Consider the following 23,750-nt stretch of genomic DNA (forward strand, 5'->3'; position numbering starts at 1 on the left):
GGGCCCATGCCCACTCGGTACCCCTATAGCCCAAGTGTAACCCATGTGGGGCCCACATAAACATGTTGGCTGGGGGAGGCTTGCGCTGCTTTTCTCTCTGTCTGTCTCTGTGTGTGTGTGTGTGTGTGTAAGTGAAACGGGGGGCCGGGGGTAGCTTGGTGCTTTCCACTACATGTGAGGCTGATTAGGGCAAAATATATTGAAACATCATAAGTTATTTCGGATAATAGAAATTGTTGAATTAATCAAGTCTCGAGAAGACTTGGAACTACTTTATAGCCATGCATTTCCTTGAAAAATAATTGCACGCCTTAGAATGTCCGTGAACCAATCAGAATCAAGCCCCAGCCCTCTTAAAAGGACCCTTTTGCCTTCCTGTTTCTAATGACATTTTTTAATCTTATAACGCTGCCTGGTGAAAGTTTCCATGCTCTTCTGGAAGTAGAAGACCTTGTAAAATAATTTCCAGAATAGCTACCTTCATATTTTGATGCGCTCATCTTTTTTATGTGAAATATTTGCCGATTTTGATAAAGTAAAATTAACAATAATGTTTATCTTGTTACTGATATTTCAAAATTAGTATTTATTGAATTCAAGCAACATGTGCTTAACATTTAATCATTTTTATATAAAAATAGGATTAAACAGGTTTAAAAAAATAGAATTTTCTGGCTATTATTTAATATATTAGGCTTTATATGGTTAAGCTTTATTCTTTGTATAAAAGGGCTGTCAAACAAAAACATTTATTCTATTCATTGCTCTAATTGCATGTTTGCCCTACATTACAAAAATAACTTGGCTTAGGTTGTTGGGAAAAAGAAAATATTGATATTTTATTTTTGTTGTTCAAAAGCATTGATTAGCATAGATACATACAGTTTGCCGAGACACACTATAATCTGACAAAACCTTGTCTGAAAGTTTAAAATAGTTTTAAATGCTTGAATTTAGAATTTTTGTACAGGTTTATCAGAAAGAAAGAAGACAGCATCTTAAAGAAGATTATACCACGGGTCTGTTGATAAAACAGGGCCGGTATTCAAGGACCCCTGGGCACTGGTCTGATTGGCCCGGTCCGTAATACACCTATGAATCCCACCAGTTACAATTGTGACTGAAATTTAGTTTGAAATTTGAAGGGTCTAACAAGAGCTGTTGATACATTTTATACAGAGTTGTCAATTATAAATGATTGTCTTGATTTCCTGTGAACATTTTTGCATGAGTGGCGCAAATCGTCACATGACCATAGCCATTTTATTCTACCATGCTCCTCTAAAAAGCATGTCTGTGTCAAAACTGCATGAAAGGGAGCAATTAAAACCATATTTGGTACATATAATGTTTAAAGGGTCTATTATTGATTTATTGATAAGATTGCTCTGTCTCATATAAATCATAATAACAGGGCAAACATGTAGGTGGTCACTATTGTGACCAGTGGGAAAATACAGAAACGGCTTTTTTTCAATAGGTGACTGATTGACTCCCATCAACCAAGATCAAGATTAATGTGCAGTTAATCAAGATTAATTGCACATTTATTTTTACTTTAATCATTTTTCATTTATTGTCATAATACTTTGAAATCTGTGTTTCAAAGTATTATGACAATAAATTAAACATGATTAAAGTAAAAATAAATGTGCAGTTAATCTTGGTTTGTCATTCCCTTTTGGACTATCCAAGGAGTAAATTACATGTGCCCACTCAGCTGGGAAAAATTTGAGATTAAGCAAGTTAAATGTCCCGTTTGAAACCTAAGACATCAAGACCAGAACAGTAAGGAAAAACACCCCACTATACAAAAGATACCAAATTGGCTTCACTTACTAACACATGATATGATAGGATCATCAAATCAGCTTTAGGAAAATAAGTCCTTCATTATTCAGTAATATATCTTTATTGGGTGCTCATCAATAGATGGTGTTACAAATTCTGGTATTTGCACTGATACTCAGACTACTATGTTTTGCATTATGCTTTTCCATTCCATTTCATCCCATTAGATATTCAAGGAAAAATAGTCAATAAAAGCCTCTCTGTGGTAATCAACATGTCACCACAAATGCTGTTGATAGAGCTTAACTTCTATTGAACCTGAAACATTCCATTAAGCCAATTTGTGAGTTAAACTATCCAATCCTTTGCAATACAAAAGTACAAAAATATTTTTGCAACTGACAGAATCAGTCAAATTTAGTAAAAAACAAAAACTGTAAAATGTTGACAGTGAAATTAGGTTGTTTTCATTCCTTAGCTGCAAGTCTGTTTCTTAATGAACTTGTTAAATTGAAATCTTACAATTTGCAATATTATTAAAATTTAGACCTAGTCTACAAACAAATTTTTATAGCAACAATGTTTTGTTTCCGCCATTTTACTGCAATTACAAACATTGTAAAACCATAGCTTTTTATTGTTTTCAAAATTATTCAGATTAGAAATAAGAAAATAAACTGTTTAGGCTATAATAAATTACTGTACAAACCTCTATACAAGCATAGCTACAAACAGTTGGCTGTATGTAAACAAATACTTGTATACAAAGTATATGAATATGCATAATTATAACTGGCAATGCAAAATCTTGATACAGTACCTGTTCGTTCAGCACATCAAAGTTTTCCTGTTGAAAACAGATACATACCAATAACAGAAAGATTCTGTGGTCTCAGAGCAGTCCATAACCTTGTGACTTGATTCAAGAACCATTTAAATAGTGTCTTATTAAAGATTTAAAATAAAAATACCTGTGTTTTTGAAATTCGCAGTGAAGATTGACGTCTGTTTTACACTGCACGCCGTTCCTATTCAACAATGAAGGTCAGACTGTATCATGGATCTGTTAAATGATACCTTATAGGACCACTGAAAGGAATATCCACACAACATAATGTTGGAATATTAAAACCAAAAAGGCAAGGCATCTAAAATTTGTCATGCTACAATTTGGTATTGTTAAGCATACGGTAAACACAAACAAAACCAAAATCGTGAAATTCTGGTAATGTACACTCCTCTGAGTGTACATTCACTTTATTCAGCTTATATCTGCATGTATCTGTTTTGCCTTCTCAGTTCCTTTCAGGTTTTAAAAGCAGATGCTTCTAGAAGGAATGTTTATGCTTCAAGTTTGGGAAGAACAAGTGTTGAAACTCAGACCTGATAAGTGGGTTTCCAACGAGGAGTTACATAAGCTGTGAAAAAGGGGGGATTTTGGAAGGTTTAAAAAATGGAAACATATGATCAGATAAAGTGTCTGTTGGTTTTGTCAGTTCATTGTCCTGGGTTCTGAGTGCTTAGTTGGGAACAATAGGCTGACTGACAATGACCTGTATTACAAAGTCCTTCTGGATCTTGGTGTCCTGTAAACGTGTTTTATCTGTGAGTAGTTTACCAGAGAAAAACCAGCGCTGGCTGGCGGCATTGATGTCTTCCTGACTTTGAAGCTGCTTCTTTAGCTTACGGATGGAATCAGCCATGCTGGCACTGAGATGAAGGTCTTTTCCAGTGGAGAGACGCACCTTCAGCTGGAACTCCTTCTCCTTCTTCTCCTGTGGCTCGGGGTGTTCAGATACATTATGATCATTGCACTCAGAGACCAGGTTGACAGGAGGAGCCAGGCAATATGCAGGGAGCTGATAGCGGTTCCCCAGTTCATCATAGCACTCCATAAGAGACCCTGAAAGTGCAAAAAAGCTTAGGTAACCTCTAATTCAGTAAGTGGAAGATCATATCCAAAATGTCATTTTATGTGTCTTTTGTGTGTGTATTTAAAATGTTGCCAGCAGATGCTACCAAATATCATGCTGGTCAACACCAAATTAAAACTGAAATAAAGCAAATACATATTAATCAGTTGAAATATATACAGAAATACAATACAATGGAGTCCAAAAGTCAGATTCCCCATTGAAAATCAGTGATTTAAACCCAGAAATAAACCCAGAAAATTTAAGACGTACAATGAAGAATAAATATTTAAGATTCTTCAAGATGTCTGGATCACTAATCAAATGTCAAATAAGCTAATTTGTCCATGTTAACTTCTTTGTACAAAGTGTCAGATTACCTTTAAAGAACAAAAGTATGATGTTCTGAACATTCTCAAATCATACTGGGATAATATGGATCATCAGGTTATGGATAAACTTGTGAAGTCAGTGCCAGCTTAAATGAATACTGTCATTAAAGCAAAAGGGGGACATACCCAAATCAAAGAAATTCATTCAAATTGCTATGCCGAATATATCATTTATAATGAAAATTATTAAATTAGAAAAATGCAAAGTAACAATTTTCACTTGTGGTCTCAGACTTTTGGACCCTTACTGTATATTGAAATGCTGTTTATTTCTCAATCTTTACCATGAGGCATTGTGATGCTGGCTCCATCTACAATAGCTTGTGCTAGCTCGTGATCATTACACTCGATCGCTACAGCTGCAGCTTTCAATGCATCCCATATCTCTTTACGGCCATCAAAGGCTGGGGCAGTGTCCCAGAATTCATCTCTTTTACTGCGCAGCTGGCCCTCGGTCATAGGATAGTCACTTTTCCATTTAGGTTTGTCTTTCTTCAGGGGCTCATTACGTCCTAAAGAAGACAAAGGCAAAACGTTAGAAATGTGATCTACAAAATAAACTGATCATTCACAGATGCATTATGTGAACAATCTGGAATATCCGGATGACCCTTTTAAAAAATCCTGTTTCACAAAAGGGTTTTACCTCCTGAAAGCTCAAATGAGATTTAAACGTGTTAAATAACTAGGACAACAAATAGAGAATGACCAGCTGTACTAGCTAACTGTACAGACCTATAGGACTCAAAAACAATATTTCAGCCTATTTTTTAAGATTTAGGCAACACATTTCAGTTGTGACAAATTTCCATTAAACTGAATTGAGTAATCATTAAATAGTGCATGAATTAAAAAAATGTTTATTGACTAAACATACTGTAGTTTATTGACCTGCTTGTAAACAAAATTAATACGTTTAAAAAAAAATGCCGTTTGGTAAATGGCAAAGCAACTACATTAGCATGGTATGTATAATATTTAAGGATTAATTCAAGTTGAATTAATCCTTAAATATTATTCGTACCGTAAATTAAGATTTTTTATTTAATAAAGAATTACAGGTTAACAAAATGTTTCATAATCCTGATTACTAAAAATTGACCATTTCATTTCAGTTTATGTGATTTGTACCCATAATTTTTTAGTTATTATTTAAATGTTCATACTTTAACACTATAATAATACAGTAGTAACCTGCATCTAAGTTACAGCCTTCAACTCGTAAATATCTCAATAATCAATCAGCAATCAATTGTGGTTGTTTTGATAGCAGAGTAGTATCCCATCCCATCTAAGGAGACTCATTGGGCCTGTGGGATAGGTGATTTGAATCTTCATAAAACCGTGATAAAACCTGTCATTGAGTCAAAGCAGAGCTGGAGAAAAACAAAACAAATTATTTATAGTCCTTGAGATTAAAGCCTTAATCGGGTGATGCATAACAGGATTTAGTGTGTCTTTCCCATCATGCATCACTGCTGGACAGATGAAAGTTTGCAAGAGGAAAACGTCAGAAAACAAACACACTGCAATTAAATTTAACCCTTTCAATCCAACCCTACTGTGGTGATGGGGGCATGGCCAAATCACATCTGTAGAGAGCGAGGCCGGGAGAGTGAGAACAGTAAGAATTGACACCTGTGGGAAAGTATCTCTAACAGTTGTTTGCAGTGAGACCTGAGAGGGATAAAAGGGTCAGTCCAGACCGCCAGAGGGGAGAGAGAGCTACACTTCAAACGCTTGAGTGTGTGTGTGCACGTTTAATTGTGTGTGTTGAAAAGCCATGTTGTTTATTGTAAATAAATGGCTTCATTGAGAAAAGAATATGCAGAGTCCCGCTTCCTCCTTCCGACAGATCCGGTGACTTGTTGCACCTACTTTTTACCAGTGTATCCCAAGATCAGAAAGCTTTAAACTATGATCGCACATAATGCATTCTATCATTCTGAGAAACCATAAAGTTTGTTGGCTTATACAGGTCAATTTACCAAAACAGCATGACTACAAAACACAGAGAATGCAAGCCACAATCCTGCAAATCAGTGACTCTGTAAGCCAGCAAGCTAAGTACTTTATAGCCAGTGCATCTGACATCTTGCCTACTTACAAATCCTTTCCAATTACTAAATGCAGGAGATTAAAATGCTCATTCAATTTGGACAACTCATTACGGGAGGGAATTCTAATAGTGACAGAACAAGTATGAAATGTTCAATCTGTAAAAAAATAAAATAAAATCTTTGATAGCATGAAAACTGACATTAGTTACTTAGTTTTCAGATCTTGGACTACATTATGCATGACTATACGCAAATTATATAGAACAGAAATAGGCTAATATACTGTATGTAAACACAATATGCAGTATCAACAGACTTAAAGGCTAATTCGACATGAAATTGTCCTCTTAAAGGCCATGTCCATGCCAAGCCAACATTGTGTGCTTTACTTACTTTTCAGCACAACAGTAACTGTCGGATGATAGTCTCTCGAGTTTGCAACTCCCATGGTCTGAACGATTACTTATTCCTTCAATGTGAGAAAAGATACTGGACAGCTCCTCCTATGACCTCATGCAGAAGTCTGAGAGACACAACAATGCTACTTGCCACACTCCACACTCCTTCCGTTTGCTACAAGATGTCCACTTGGCTAGTAGCTTATTCCAGTTTTCTCGCTCAGTGTACACGCCCATCACCTGTTTCGTAAAAACCAGTTTCGTAAACCTAATAATAACAAGTGACCAAATATACTTTAGAGCAGGTCACTAGGTTAGCTTGAAAAAACAAGAAATAGCCTGTGCTTTTAAAAGCTCTTGCTTAGGTTTAGGAGTATGGTTGACTTTTCACAACAATCTTAATCCAGTCAGTTCTATTTAAGACCAGGACAGAGAGTCAAAAATAAACTTTGATGGTAAATCCCGTGATTGTCCAGAGCAGGAGACAAGGAATCCATGTTGTTCCTAAGGATTTCAAGAAACACGTCTAATTGAAGATGTCCCAATCTTAATTGAATTCTCGGTAAAGGAAGCTTTGTACGAAATACAATAATTTTACAATTAAGGCAGGCTAATTAAATCAATCTTATATTTCTCAGTTTTCTTCCTTTTCCTCTTTTTCCCCCTCCCTTTCAATATTTTCTGTCTCGAAGTCCAGTCTGTACTTGTATCTGTTCATCCAATCATGAATGCTGTAAAATCAAAAGGACTCAGGAAGGCTGGTTTACACATTTTTAAACACACACACAAAATGTTAACCCAGTTTACCTGCTTTAATCAAGTCAAAGTTATTATTTACCATCACTTAATCAACTTGAATACATTACATTATGGCAACAACACTAATGTTATGGGTTTACCTGGATACATAAGTTTACATCAATAAAACTAATTTTGGTTTTCTGATGGTTAGATCAGGTAGACATTACTCCTTAAGGTAAAATTACAGGTTACCACTTTTTACTTAAAGGAAAAATTATTCCCAAAAATGAAAATTCTTACATCATTTACTCACACTCATGTCATCCATTTTGGAAAAATATCTCAGCTCTGTTGATCCTCACAATGCAAGTGAATGGGTACCAAAATTAAGAAGCTTCCAAAATCACAAAGTCAGCATAAAAGAAATCCAAAAGACACCAGTCATCTTCAGAAATGATATACAGGTGCATCTCAATAAATTAGAATGTTGTGGAAAAGTTCATTTATTTCTGTAATTCAACTCAAATGGTGAAACTCGTGTATTAAATAAATTCAATGCACACAGACTGAAGTAGTTTAAGTCTTTGGTTCTTTTAATTGTGATGATTTTGGCTCACATTTAACAAAAACCCACCAATTCACTATCTCAAAAAATTAGAATACATCATAAGACCAATAAAAAAAAAACATTTTTAGTGACTTGTTGGCCTTCTGGAAAGTATGTTCATTACTGTATATGTACTCAATACTTGGTAGGGGCTCCTTTTGCTTTAATTACTGCCTCAATTCGGCGTGGCATGGAGGTGATCAGTTTGTGGCACTGCTGAGGTGGTATGGAAGCCCAGGTTTCTTTGACAGTGGCCTTCAGCTCATCTGCATTTTTTGGTCTCTTGTTTCTCATTTTCCTCTTGACAATACCCCATAGATTCTCTATGGGGTTCAGGTCTGGTGAGTTTGCTGGCCAGTCAAGCACACCAACACCATGGTCATTTAACCAACTTTTGGCAGTGTGGGCAGGTGCCAAATCCTGCTGGAAAATGAAATCAGCATCTTTAAAAAGCTGGTCAGCAGAAGGAAGCATGAAGTGCTCCAAAATTTCTTGGTAAACGGGTGCAGTGACTTTGGTTTTCAAAAAACACAATGGACCAACACCAGCAGATGACATTGCACCCCAAATCATCACAGACTGTGGAAACTTAACACTGGACTTCAAGCAACTTGGGCTAGGAGCTTCTCCACCCTTCCTCCAGACTCTAGGACCTTGGTTTCCAAATGAAATACAATGATTGTCTTCTGGACAACTGTCAGATCAGCAGTCTTCCCCATGATTGTGTAGCCTAGTGAACCAACCTGAGAGACCATTTTGAAGGCTCAGGAAACCTTTGCAGGTGTTTTGAGTTGATTAGCTGATTGGCATGTCACCATATTCTAATTTTTTGAGATAGTGAATTGGTGGGTTTTTGTTAAATGTGAGCCAAAATCATCACAATTAAAAGAGCCAAAGACTTAAACTACTTCAGTCTGTGTGCATTAAATTGATTTAATACACGAGTTTCACAATTTGAGTAGAATTACTGAAATAAATGAACTTTTCCACGACATTCTAATTTATTGAGATGCACCTGTAAGTGTGGGTGAGACACAGATTATATTTGGGTCCTTTTTTACTATCAATCCCTATCAATAAAAGCAAAAATCGAGGTGACAGTGAGGGACTTACAATGGAAGTGAATGGGGCCAATTTTTGAATGTTAAAATACTCAGTTTCAAAAGTATAGCCACAGGACATAAGCAATATGCATGTTAACATGATTTTAGTGTGATAAAATCACTTACTAACCTTTTCTGTGTAAAGTTTATAGCCAATTACACAACTTAACTGCCATGATGATGTAATGTCAACAAACCTTAAAACCCTAAAATGACTGTAAAAATGACAATTTAAACAACTTTACAGCTCAAATAATGTTTCAACAGAAGAATTAATGTAAGTGTTTTTATCAAATTTAAGCTTTACATTTCTGCCTTTAAACCCCTCCAAAAGTTGCCCCCATTCACTTCCATTGTAAGTGCCTCAATTATTATTATTATTATTATTAAGAAAAGGAGAGACGAGTCGAAATTAAATTTTGTGGTGATCAATATTATGCCACAAATGCTGTCGAATGAGCTTAAGTTATATTGAACCCGGAGTATTCCTTTAAGAGATGACTTGACATCACAAGCACAGTGATGATGGAGCAGGAAAAGTATTCAAAGTATTTTATTTACATCAAATGCATTCACAGTTCACACTATTATTTATCAGACAAGATTCCCCAAATCAAGCCTTACCTCCCCGTTTTGTGCTGTATCTGGATGCATGCCTGGAGGACAGGTGAGTCCTTTGCTGCATCACGCCAAAACAACTTCCCATCACTCAAACTCGCGCTGTTCACCTGTTATATCAGGACCAAACCACGGATGCATATATCCAAATTCATACGTAAACACATTTCTGCACGATCCAAATGTAAAGAGGTCCAGATCCTGTCGTTTATTGTTATACGTGTTTTCCTGCACAATGTCCGAGGAGAGACACAAACACGTTTTATTCCGCTGAGTCGGCATGTGACTTAAGCAGATCAGCAAACATTCCAGGAAGACAAGGATATTAAACTAATGCAATCAATGAACTGTTAACATTAACCTGAATTTTATATGTATTCACGCTCTGGTTTAACACACACACACACACATATATATATATATATATATATATATATATATATATATATATATATATATATATATATATATATCCTTTCCGGTGTGGTCCGCACTAAAATCCTTAATGAAGAATAGAAGCTCCACAGGAGGTTACTTGTCTAAAGCAGTCACTAGAGGGCGCTGTTCAGTACATTTTCGTGCGAAACGCGCCTGTACTGTGTGTGTTTGTTTGTTTGTTTGTTTTTTGTTTTTTGTGTGTGCAAATTTTGTTGTGTCATGTTTCAGTTGTTTCGTAATTATTTTACTATTTAAATTATTGTTGAGTAGACATCAAATAAAGAATCAGATATGTTGTCATTAAACAGCAGGTTCACTAAGAAGTAACTGGTTCCCATATAGACCTTATTCAAAGTAGATTTTTAACGGGAAAGAAAACGAGGCTGATGGAATAGATTTACCGTCTCTTTAATGGCACATACGGTATAAAGCTGTATAAAGCTCTAATATATGCCATTTGATTTTCCACAACTCATGTAGTCTGCATTTTCACCAGAGTGAGAAATATGATATGTTGTAATCTTTTTTTTTTTTTTTTTTTTGTCGTTTTCAATCAATATTAATTATTTTAAATAATTGTAAGTCATCTTGAGGCTCCGAGGCCTAAAATGGTTAGAAAAGGTAAAAAAAAAAAACAAAAAAACACAACAACAACAACAACAACTATTATCAATACTCTGATAGCACACATACATCTCCCAGACATGTGTTTACATCTGGAAGACGTTTTTTTTTGTTTGTTTGTACATCAGCAATAGCCTACGTCTATAAGATATTTACTCTCGTCTTCGAGGCGTTTATGATTTCGAATGTTTGTAAATTCGATCTTTTTAAGATGTTTAGCAGTTGCTTTCCAGATGAAACAGACATCGGCGATGTACAGTATGTGTGCTATTTGGGTAGGGCCTATGCAACGTGCCAGAACATCCACTGTCAACAACAACAACATAAAAAGTTAATAAACTAAATGACTTATTAATTCTGGTTTTAAATGAGAAACAATAAAAGTCGTTATGAACACGTAAATCTCAGATATTTTAATCTAGAAAGCATCACAATCTAATAAACATCGGATTTACAAACATTCGAAATCATAAACATCTCAGAGACATCTGCTGAATGTCTTATTGACGTCGAGACATACTGACACGTCTTGTAAACTTATTGCAGATGAGCAAACGTAAAATAAATAAATAAATAAATAAAAAGTCTTCCCCAGATAGCACACAGATGCGTCCCCGAGATGTCTGTTTTAGATCTTTTCATCTGGCAAGCATCACAATCTAATTAGCATCAGCTAAAGATCAGATTTATGAACATTCCAAATCCTAAACGACTGAAAGACATATGCTGAATGTCTAAGAGACATCAGAGAGGAAACGTGTGCATGTACGTGTGCTATCAGGGTCCAGATGTAAACACACATCAAATAGCGTCTGGACCATAAAATTAGTGATCTAAATCTGCTGTTGGCATATGTGCTGTCTAATACATTTACATCACGGAATCCAAGCTTTGACCAATTGTATTTGGGAGAATGGACAGTTTAGGCACCTCATGTGATACACTGCCACCTAAAGGGCTAAAACAGCAAAGACTCCTATAGCCTGCCATAATATACAGTATATACCTTCAATAACAGATGAGCATAGTTCTGTGCATATAGTGACATAAACTTGCACATACAGTATATCTGATATGTTATGCGGAGTCTGGCAGATTTAGAGGTTTTAGCAGTAGAGGAGGTGACGGCATACACTGAAGTAAAAAGAGAAAAGCACTGTCTAGCTGAGCTGTACGTTGATTGTCGGACAGTTGTTTAAGCCCGAGTTCTTTCAGTTATGACGGATGCAATCTGCACTACAAATGCAAATCGAAACAGATTTATATTCAGTCCCTTCTGTCTGAGGGGATTAACTGAAATTTTTCTGGATCTGCATCCTGTAATAATTGCAGAAGGAATAAATTAATGATTATAATGGCATTTGTGGTTCAGAACAATGCGGTGGAATTATTTTTTTATTTTTTTTTTAAAAGAGACAATTATAAGACATTACAATGCAATTTACAATGTGTTAAGTGATGCATTTAAAGTGTTAAGAAATGCTACAAAGATATTGAATTGTAAGATATGTTTAAAATCTTGGAAGAAACTGTAAAACTCCTAACGAAATGTAGTGACAAATTATGCATGTAATAAAATCACTGGCAAGGTTTTTGACTTGGAAAGAAAGCATTTAATTTCAGTGCATATAAATCTTAAACAATGACACTGTATGACATAAGTTACGAGTTAAAAACAAAATTACACAAATATACATGATACGGGAAATAGCCCCAAATGGCTACAAGCACTTCAAACCCTGCTTAAAGCACAGTATCTTCCATAAACAGCAAATGCTATTATGAATTCCATTACAAAATATTGAACAAAAACATCCAAAAATGAATGTTCTTTCTGGAGGACATTCTTTTCATTTGGCTAGGATGAGCAAGCATCATCCCATAAAATCACTGTCTAAATCTGGGCTCTATAGGTTCTGCATTCAGCCTTGGCACAGCAGGTGGGATTCACCCTGGTGAAAGTGTTGGCCATTACCATTACCAACTAGGACAACCAGGTCTTTAATGTCTCAGACAGGCACTATGTCTTTTTTAAGAGGGTAGATGTCCCATGTCAGTCCATCACCATATGGGGTGTGTCCAGACGGTAGGAGAACATGTGTCAGCCAGTGACTGTGGAGATGATTGTAACATTTTACATTACCATGACCATGGCTAACAGACTATACAATACTACTAAGAACATGTCAAATGAAAACGCTACATTTAAAGGGATATTTCACCCAAAAATGAAAATTCTCATCATTTACTCACCCTCATGCCATCCAAGATGTGTTCTACAGAACACAAATAAAGAGTTTTTGACAAATATCTCAGCTCTGTAGGTCCATACAATGCAAATGAATGGTGATCAGACCTTTGTAACTCCAAAAATCACATAAAGGAAACATAAAAGTAATCCACACGACTATATGTTTAAATCCATATCTTCAGAAGCAATATAATAGATGTGGGTGAGAAACAGAAAAATATGCTGTAATTTTTACTCTAAATCTCCACTTTAACTTTCACTTTCAGATGAGAACGTGAGACTAAACGGGCACCACATGTGACTTTCAGATGTGAAAGTGGAGATACAGAGTAAAAAAAGGACATACATTTGTATCTGTTTCTCACCCACACCTATTATATCGCTTCTGAAGATATGGATTTAACCACTGGAGCCATATGGATTACTTCTATGTTTCCTTTATGAGATTTTTGGAGCTACAAATGTCTGATCACCATTTACAGGTGCATCTCAATAAATTAGAATGTCGTGGAAAAGTTCATTTATTTCAGTAATTCAACTCAAATTGTGAAACTCATGTATTAAATAAATTAAATGCACACAGACTGAAGTAGTTTAAGTCTTTGGTTCTTTTAATTGTGATGATTTTGGCTCACATTTAACAAAAACCCACCAATTCACTATCTCAAAAAATTAGAATACATCATAAGACCAATAAAAAAAACATTTTTAGTGAATTGTTGGCCTTCTGGAAAGTATGTTCATTTACTGTATATGTACTCAATACTTGGTAGGGGCTCCTTTTGCTTTAATTACTGCCTCAATTTGGCGTGGCATGGAGGTGATCAGTTTGTGGCACTGCTGAGGTGGTATGGAAGCCCAGGTTTCTTTGACAGTGGCCTTCAGCTCATCTGCATTTTTTGGTCTCTTGTTTCTCATTTTCCTCTTGACAATACCCCATAGATTCTCTATGGGGTTCAGGTCTGGTGAGTTTGCTGGCCAGTCAAGCACACCAACACCATGGTCATTTAACCAACTTTTGGTGCTTTTGGCAGTGTGGGCAGGTGCCAAATCCTGCTGGAAAATGAAATCAGCATCTTTAAAAAGCTGGTCAGCAGAAGGAAGCATGAAGTGCTCCAAAATTTCTTGGTAAACGGGTGCAGTGACTTTGGTTTTCAAAAAACACAATGGACCAACACCAGCAGATGACATTGCTCCCCAAATCATCACAGACTGTGGAAACTTAACACTGGACTTCAAGCAACTTGGGCTATGAGCTTCTCCACCCTTCCTCCAGACTCTAGGACCTTGGTTTCCAAATGAAATACAAAACTTGCTCTCATCTGAAAAGAGGACTTTGGACCACTGGGCAACAGTCCAGTTCTTCTTCTCCTTAGCCCAGGTAAGACGCCTCTGACGTTGTCTGTGGTTCAGGAGTGGCTTAACAAGAGGAATACGACAACTGTAGTCAAATTCCTTGACATGTCTGTGTGTGTGGTGGCTCTTGATGCCTTGACCCCAGCCTCAGTCCATTCCTTGTGAAGTTCACCCAAATTCTTGAATCGATTTTGCTTGACAATCCTCATAAGGCTGCGGTTCTCTCGGTTGGTTGTGCATCTTTTTCTTCCACACTTTTTCCTTCCACTCAACTTTCTGTTAACATGCTTGGATACAGCACTCTGTGAACAGCCAGCTTCTTTGGCAATGAATGTTTGTGGCTTACCCTCCTTGTGAAGGGTGTCAATGATTGTCTTCTGGACAACTGTCAGATCAGCAGTCTTCCCCATGATTGTGTAGCCTAGTGAACCAAACTGAGAGACCATTTTGAAGGCTCAGGAAACCTTTGCAGGTGTTTTGAGTTGATTAGCAGATTGGCATGTCACCATATTCTAATTTTTTGAGATAGTGAATTGGTGGGTTTTTGTTAAATGTGAGCCAAAATCATCACAATTAAAAGAACCAAAGACTTAAACTACTTCAGTCTGTGTGCATTGAATTTATTTAATACACAAGTTTCACAATTTGAGTTGAATTACTGAAATAAATGAACTTTTCCATGACATTCTAATTTATTGAGATGCACCTGTACTTGCACTGTATGGACCTACAGAGCTGGGATATTCTTCTAAAAATCTTTGTTTGTGTTCTGCTGAAGAAAGAAAATCATACAGATCTGAGACGGCGTGAGGGTGAGTAAATTATGAGAACATTTTAATTTTTGGCGAACTATCCCTTTAAATCAATGAATGGTCAGTCAGTGCTTTATGGTGTCCTTTACTGCAGTGGCAAAGGTAGTGATCATCTACTGAATGTTATTCCTGTTTGCTAATACATCCTGTAGACCTGACTGAATTGAACAATTATGATAAATAGAACTACTGAACTATTTCTCACCTTCTCTTTTCCACACCAAAGAACACTTTCCAGTTATTTAGTTTACCGTAATTGAAAGGATTCCGATAAACCTTTAAAAAAAAGAGAAAAGGTTTAAACAAAACAGAGATTTAAACTACAGATCTGAACAATCATTTTTTTTTTTTTTTTACATTTTTTCCAGCATTACATTTTCAAGTAAAAGAAGAGCGAACATAAATCCCAATGGACCTGCCCTGTTTATACATGTAGAATATTCAAGGCATCACAATTATTCTCAATGGTCTGAGTGCACACTTACCTTTCCACGTGTCGTCAAGCGTCTGGCCTCTTTATTATTTATATGACGTTCAATGCTGGTCTCTCCACGGGTGATGAGTACAGCATGCCACAATGTCAGAGCTCCAAGTGCAACTGCCACTGTGCTGATGGAAAAACCAAGAAACATAACAAAAGATGTGCATCTATTGAAATAATAGAACCAGTATTGGGGACACTGTGAAAGAATAGCCTTTTGAACTTATGTACCTTGTGAGGACCCACATGTAGATAACACTCTTGTGAAACATCCTGTCCTTATAGGTATATGGAGGTTGTGAAATGACCTATGTGTCCGATGAGGAAAAATATTTTATATTATAATATGTTATAATATTATAATCATAATAAATTACCTTATGTTATCAATTTATTTTATGTAAATATATTGTACTATATACACAGTGCATTCATAAAGTATTCAGACCCCTTAATTTCTTCACATTTTGTTATGTTGCAGCCTTATGCTAAAATGCTTTAAATTATTTTTGGATTCGGAGTAAATTCTAGAGACTGTTGTGTGTTAAAATTCTAGCAGATCAGCAGTTACAGAAATACTCGAACCAGCCTGTCTGGCACCAAAAATCACCCATGTGATTATCTAATCAGCCAAAAATGTGATCTCAGTGATTTGGGCCATGGCATTATTGTTGCTGCCAGATTGGCTGGTTTGAGTATTTCTGTAACTGCTGATCTCCTGGGATTTTCACACACAACAGTCTCTAGAATTTAATCCAAATGGTGCCTAAAACAAAAAACATGCAGTGAGCGGCAGTTCTGTGGACGGAAATGCCTTGTTGATGAAAGAGGTCAACAGAGAATGGCCAAACTGGTTCGAACTGACAAAGTCTACAGTAACTCAGATAACAGCTCTGTACAACTGTGTTGAGAAAAATAGCATCCCAGAATGCCATTCTGAGATGCGGGTTGGTGCTGTTTTGGCGGCACGAGGGGGACCTACACAATATTAGGTAGATGGTTTTAATGTTGTGGCTGATCGGTGTATACAAATAACTTTGTAGTACATAGGAAGAAATAATAGGAAAACAACATGTGGTGGAATGTTTAGATTAATGCACTGTAATACAGTAAATAATAAGTAATAGTGAAGCTTTAGTAACACTGAGTTAACCGGTTTAGTTAATTAATTAAGATCACAAAAACTATACATGAAAGCTGAAATGTGGACCAAATACCAAATTGCCTCCTCCAATTCTAGGACGTGCTAGTGCGTCAGATCTTATCAACCAGGGCTTAAAGAGTCTAAAGTTCACCGGTAAATCCTCCCTCATCCAATTGTGAGATAAGCAGAGTCAGTAGGTAAATCATTTAAATGTGCGCTGTTAGCACTGAGATAAGAAAGGCCAGAAATAATTTGTAAGGATTTCAGAGCATGTCATTTGTTTTAAGAGTTTTCGAGCAGAAAAGACCAAATTCCAGCTCTAAAGCCAAGGTGACATCATGTGCTGTCTGTAATACCTTCCCAGCCACGGCTTCTGATGGTACGATGCCGATAAGCAACCCAATCCCCGTCACCGGGACCCCCTGTTTCTCCGCTTCCATGTGCCTGAATTGCTATGGAATGGCAGAGAGACAGCAGGCAGTTAAGACATGCCTGCTATAGCCCAGACTTTGAGAACAGAAAGAGAAAAGGAAAAACAGATAACCACTGAGAAATACAGAGGATAAACACCACCTTTCAAGAGACACAAAAGACCTTCATTCATTTTGCAGAAAAAAATAGATGCCCACTTCATACCTGTATGATACAAATATTATAGGGATGGTTCACCCAAAAATTAAAATTCTCTCATCATTTACTCACCCTCATGCCCTCCCAGATGAGTATGACTTTCTTTCTTCTGTGGAACACAAACAAAGAGTTTTAGAAAAATAGCTCAGCTCTATAGGTCTTCACAATGCAACTCTCACATTCTTCTTCTTTTGTTTCTGGCGATTCAGGTTCTTTATGCATATCGCCACATACTGGACAGGGAGGAGAATTTATAGTAAAAAAGGTTTTAAATATTGATCTGTTTCTCACCCACACTTATCATATAGCTTCTGAAGATATGGATTTAACCACTGGAATTGTATGGATTACTTTTATGTTGCCTTTATGGAGCTTCAAATTTCTGGCCACAATTCACTTGCATTGTATGGACCTAGAGAGCTGAGATATTCTTCTAAAAATCTTCTTTTGTGTTCTGCAGAAGAAAGAAAGTCATCAGGGTGGGTAATGATGAAAGAATTTTCAGTTTTGGGAGAACTATCCCTTTATGAATTCAAAAAAAAGAAAACAACAAGATTCCCCCACTTTTTGACTAATTAATTTCTATGATGTTTCAGGCGCTTGTGATAACTTGAGGATTTAAAAATAATAATAATTTAAATTCAGGCTGATCACTCATTCATCATTCAGAAAAATGTGTGAATTATTGACAAGAACTAACCCTCTCACAAATAAGACACCATGCCTTGCAACAAGATTTACTCTACACAAGTTCAATGTCTAGAAATATTTTAGAGCTGAGCACAACTAGAAAAATGCATATTAAACCTTACTATTAATACAAATAAAAAAAATGTAATAAAAAAGCCTTACATCTATAGCACTGTATGCATCAATAAAGAGATTACGACCGCTGATGCTACAGTACATGCAGCCCAAAGTCAAATAGAGACAAAACGAGAAGAAGTAACGATGATTGTAATGACCAACACAGTTGTTGAGCCAAGCTGAAAATATACAATTAAGGAACAAAGCTCACAAGTGAAAACAAAATCATAGTTTGTTTTTGAGGTGTTAACCTAAAAGTATAAAGTGTAAAAGCTAGCAAGTAAAAAGGAAGCTCTTTGAACATCTGTATAATCATATATTATTTTAAAAGGATACGGCAATGATGGTCCATTTTTAGAATACATCTAGAGAGAAAGACAGAGGAATGTTTGAATGCAAGTTTCCCACAATAAGAATATTACATGTCATGCAGCTGTTCTTTAGTCACCAATCAGCCTGTTCAGACACAGACAATGTTGAGTTGTGTCATTCTCTTACGTTTTACAAATGCCGCAGTGATGACTCCTCGCTGGTTTAGGAATGACACACTTTTTACAGACTGACACAAACGGGATGTCATTTTTCAACTGAAAAACAATGAGGGGAAAAAAAAGAAGAGCTGTAAAGTCATGCATTCCACTGAACATGTACTACAGCTCTACTGGAATGTGGCATGTCTATAGGTGCTGAACCTTAGGAGGATTTCCAGGGGGGGTCTTTGTGGCCTTGTAGTAATGGAAGACTATCATGACCAAGTTCCAATGTCCGTAACAAATGTGCCACATTATCCAGCCAGGAGTGTATGTTTGCAAGACCAATGGCAGAAGGCAGAAGTATGCGATGCAGACCACAGAGCTGGTGAGAGCTACTACTAAAAATACAAAGACCTTAAAAGAAAAATTTCAGAATGTTAGAGAAAAGCATGGCCATAATAGTAAAAAAATATAAAATGAAAATAATGATGAGTAATTATTTACCATTCCAAACCAGCGTGTGACAACCTCCACCATCCAAAACACTGGCTCAAGGATGGAGTCCATCATCACTTCAGAATTAGTGAGTGAACTAAAATACAGGGATTTGAAGATAAGTTTGATGTAACTTACAGGCTGCCTCACTCGCCTGGGCAGACGGCAGCGACTGTGCCTGCCACACCCGCGCAAGCACCCCAACATCAGGTGCATGACAGCGGAGCAGGGACGCATATTCTGCCCCTGTAATGACAAGATGTTATCTTTTAAAGGGGTCATGACATTAGGAATACAGTTTTCTTTTATCTTTTGACATATAAGTGGTCACTGTACTATAAAAACATACTGTAAGTTTCAAAACTGAAAACTTCCTCATTAATAGAAAAACCACATTCACATGGCTCGTTTGGAATTTGTGGTACTTGTGAAGTCGCAAGGACCAAATACATCTTCATATGACTGCCTCTTCAGCAAGACATCAATGCCTATTTTTCATCATTGCACCCTTGGCCCTGCCCACTGGTGCTCAGTCACACACACAGGTGAAGAGGAGAGAGGGCCTGTCATGGGAGATTCATCAACACCAAAGGGGACATACACAGTACACCTTCATCTGGATTTAAATGTTTTTCTAAACTAGATGAACGGCTTTGACCTTTATCATTCATCTCGTGCCACTTTTAAAAGACGCAATGTCAAGTTATAACTCTGAAAACTTGGACAATGGAGACATTCAGCTGTTTCATTCAGCTGCGCTGTTTCTTGCTGTTTTGAAGGCATCCTGGACCATTTTTCCAACCATCTGTGCTATTTTTAATCGTTAGTCTTTTGTAAACATGCACTAGATGGATATCTTTGATTGTTTTGATACATTTCCGGTGATGTGCGCCACGTTTTAAGAGCGGTACAAGCGCAACTTTTAAAAATGCGTCTCATTCTGACTGGGAGAAACACATGCAGTCCTGTGTGTAAACAAACATGGAAGATGTGAGATGTGAAGACCAGCTTCTCTGCTTTAGCCTGTTGAAGCATGGATTGTATAAGGTTTGTGTATTCAGAACATTTCAGCGTGGACTGTATGTGTTTTTGGGCTCATATCAGTGTGGATTGCTTGTGAACCAGTCAATACATGATTCAAGCTTTGCAAAGGAACTGTTATTGAATGAGCATTATTAAAGATGAGGCAGGTAAAAACTCTATTGGACCCGACGCAAAACTGTAAATAAACAGTTTCATTCAGGAATATTTCAAATGTCATAACTGTTTATAGTAAGGTGCCACTGTGATTAATGTAGTCAGATGCAATGTATCGGGTGTACTGTACGTTGTGTAAACCCTGAAATTTAATTTTATAATGTTGTGGAGCTTGTTCTTCATTTTCTTCAGATTGAGTTTCAAATTTGGCTATATTGGAGGGGCTGCACGATGTTAGCCAATCATAACAGTTGGCGTTTAAAGTCTTAAAGGGCCAGAGAGCTTAAAACCAAGCATTTCAGACAGAGGGCCAGAGACAGGGTGGAAAATTATTATATATTACTAAATTATGACTGTTTTGATGGAAAAAATAAAATAAAAATAATAATATTTTTTTTTTACTAACATTATAAAGAGGACCTCTGGGTAGATAATCAAATTCTTTTAAAAAGAGTATGAAATGACCCCTCGAATGACTTATTGCAACTTTCTAGATATTGGCACAAGCAAGTTTCTGTATGTACAGCCTGCAATTCACTCATCGACAAAGCCCCATCTGTTGATGTTTTAAGCCAATTAGATTAACGAAGTATCCATTTAAGCAGTTGTTGTGGATTGATCCAAATCAATAATGCAAGCATGGTTTCGTTTTCTGATACCCCCGGCTTATCTGACAGAATACAAAGATGCAATAGATGGATTACTCCTTTTGTACAGTCACTAAAAGATGGCCTTGTTGACTGATTGGTGCATACTTCAAATGACTTATAACAGCACTTAAACAACCCTGCCCATTTTAGCTTCACTTTTAAAAATGCAGACATGGTTAGGCAAGTGACAAATGCTTAATTCCTAGGATTTGTTGTTCTAATCTGATATTTAATCTTACTAGAGGGGTTCCAGAAATCAACTCCGCTGGTTTTTCCCATCTGAATTTGAGATTAAAATCCTCTCGGTCACACAAAAACAACCGTATGCACAATCAAAGATCTGGGATGATGAAAAGAAACTCAAAAGAAAAGAAACAAAAAATCTATGGCAAGAGCAAACTTCTAAACAATAAATATAAAAGATAAAGAGGTGTGCCCATAGTGGCAATACAAAAAAAGAAAAAAAGATCTTGACATTCTACATTCAAGGCAAATTATAATGTGGACAGAGCAGCACAGCCCATCTGTTGTAACAATGGAATTATGATTAGAAACAAAACATACGTAAATATATAGAGATTTAACAGAGTGTGTGTGGGGGGGGGGGGCTCTGTGAGATTACTGTTTAAATGGGCAACATGATCCACCATCCCCCATGTCATAAACAGAGAACTATAATCTCAGGGCTACAGGGACTGATTGTGAGTCTGTGCCTTTAAAATTATCATTAACACACAACCAAATGCCAACATATATATATATTGATAGATTTATACATTGATCTGGTCACAATGAGAATAACTGTGGATAAAAACTCTACATTTCTGTATGCTGCACATCCTTTAACACCTCTTAAATAAATCCCGACTTGGATGAATCAAACAGCAAGGAGCTAATCGTCACAGGTCAAAGCATGATACAAATGCGAGCAGTCTGTTCTCTTACCTGTCCGAGATATTTCTTCTACCAGTGCGATGGACTCAACTCATGATACCGCTGAAAGAGCATTTAATCGCGACAGATGGAGAAACATAAATTGAAACAGGAGTTTCAACCCCTTTGATTTCATCTGCTTCGCTTTTTGACTGATGCGCAGGACTGTGAGCTTTCACGACGGGATTCTGGGAATTGCAGTTTTACTGCATATGACTCTGAGCAATATCTCCATTGTTTTTCTATATAAAGATGTGCTAGACGGACGTCTTTGGCCGTTGCGCCACATCCAGCATTTTTATTTTTTTTTCAGCGTCGCGTTTTTAGACGCCGTGTCAAGCCAAATAGAACGTCAACTATTGAAAGCGCTTTTCGATTCTCGCGCTATTTAAACGCAAGGTGTTCGGTCTGAACCATGGAGCTATAAAATACCTGGAGGGAGCTATCCGTTAGCACCCCCCCCCCCCATTCATCACTATGACTATGCTCAGCTATCGCAGGGTTCCCAGAAAGCTAGCGAAATGGAGGTTGCCATATTTGCTCATGGACGATATGTTCCGGGATCGGGTGTTACGTGACTGATCACTCGATAGGGGAAAATATAAATCAATTTCACTCTTTTAAGAGCCCTTCAAAAACAATCCGTCACCGGATGACGATGTGCTATAATTTAATAAAATAATTTAAGTTGAAATGGTTCTTGGAATTGTGTTTATTTCGTCATAAAACACGGCTACTTTTGAATGGCTGTCTATGGAGAAACATGATTTTTGCCATCGGATGGTGTAGTTCCAGCATCTACCAGCAGGTGCTAACAGGGCTAATCAGCCAATTCCTGACCCCTTAGTCTGAACCGCCCCCTACTTCTGAATTCTGGGAATTGGTGTATAAGAAGTGGAGCGTAAATATTTTCTGGAATATTTATATATACATGGTTTTGAATTTTATCGTAACATTTACTTCATATCGTTGTAATATCTAATTAATTAATCAAAATGACTGTTTAGTTCGATTCTTTTTTTATGCGATTACGATCCAACTGCAGATAAGGTTTGTGGAAATTGTAGTTGCACTCGTGTAGCAGTTCACACGTGTTTACGCACTTCAGTGGTTGAATTAATATTAGACATGGCATTCAGTTTCAATTTCGATATTCTACAGGCAGAAGGAACCAATGATGATGATGAATATAAAGACGACAAAGCAAAATGTTATTAGCTTAATTAGCTTGCTAAGTCCGGCTACATCTGTGCTATTTAAGTTGCTTTGGAAGACGACTCATTTTAAGATATAAAACTGTACTTATTGGAATTATAAATGTACAACACGCATTAACATACGCAAGACTAAATTATACTTGCTTTGTTTAATCGTGTGGATTAATAAAACGGGAGTCTGTAGGTGTAGTTACTCATCATCCCATTTCAAAATGTAGTTCTTCCTTTTTTGTTATGGGGCAAAATTTGCTTCCCTGATTTGATTTGTTGGAGCATTTTTTACCTTTTATGAGGGCATTAAAAATAAAAACATGGTGTCACCCTTTTATATAAAATAATTGAATTTAATGAAAGTATTAATATAAATTCCAAATTTATTCAGTAAGGTTACCTAAATCAGCATCAAATCACAATTTGTAGTAATACATATTGGATAAAATATAATGTTTATATAGAATTCATATTTTTTCATATTTATCTGAGACATTTAAATTAAAACAAAATTCTATCCAACTGTATCGTGTAATCTTTAAAAAAATAAAATTTGGAAAAAAAATATTCATTACATTTTTCAGCATTACACAATTCAGTTTGATGGCATTTTGTTAAAACATTTAAA

At 36.5% G+C, this 23,750-nt stretch overlaps 2 protein-coding genes across 3 annotated transcripts; both read right to left on the minus strand.

Annotated features, from left to right (window-relative positions):
- Positions 1–1,915: 1,915 nt before the first annotated feature.
- Positions 1,916–9,864, minus strand: LOC127414041 (ubiquitin domain-containing protein 1-like). 2 transcript variants are annotated; one of them, XM_051651709.1, is made up of 3 exons: positions 9,630–9,864; positions 4,381–4,608; positions 1,916–3,694 (listed from the first exon to the last, which is right to left on the minus strand). In XM_051651709.1, the coding sequence occupies exons 1-3, from the start codon at positions 9,709–9,711 to the stop codon at positions 3,312–3,314; spliced, it is 693 nt and encodes a 230-aa protein (XP_051507669.1). In that variant the 5' UTR covers positions 9,712–9,864; the 3' UTR covers positions 1,916–3,311. The 2 variants fall into 2 exon arrangements, with proteins under 2 accessions (XP_051507669.1, XP_051507670.1); XM_051651710.1 differs by lacking the exon at positions 9,630–9,864 and adding an exon at positions 6,550–6,689.
- A 2,262-nt stretch (positions 9,865–12,126) lies between these two features.
- LOC127414039 (palmitoyltransferase ZDHHC16A-like) lies at positions 12,127–23,521 on the minus strand. The gene is made up of 11 exons (XM_051651707.1): positions 21,927–23,521; positions 19,144–19,380; positions 18,859–19,053; positions 18,665–18,753; positions 18,503–18,531; positions 18,212–18,345; positions 17,086–17,181; positions 15,817–15,893; positions 15,590–15,713; positions 15,310–15,380; positions 12,127–12,797 (listed from the first exon to the last, which is right to left on the minus strand). Exons 2-11 carry the CDS (start codon positions 19,369–19,371, stop codon positions 12,695–12,697), a joined length of 1,146 nt encoding a protein of 381 aa, XP_051507667.1. The 5' UTR covers positions 19,372–19,380; positions 21,927–23,521; the 3' UTR covers positions 12,127–12,694.
- Between the last annotated feature and the right edge of the window lie 229 nt (positions 23,522–23,750).

This window comes from Myxocyprinus asiaticus, chromosome 23 (assembly GCF_019703515.2).
Source record: "Myxocyprinus asiaticus isolate MX2 ecotype Aquarium Trade chromosome 23, UBuf_Myxa_2, whole genome shotgun sequence".
Taxonomy (NCBI): Eukaryota; Metazoa; Chordata; class Actinopteri; order Cypriniformes; family Catostomidae; genus Myxocyprinus; species Myxocyprinus asiaticus.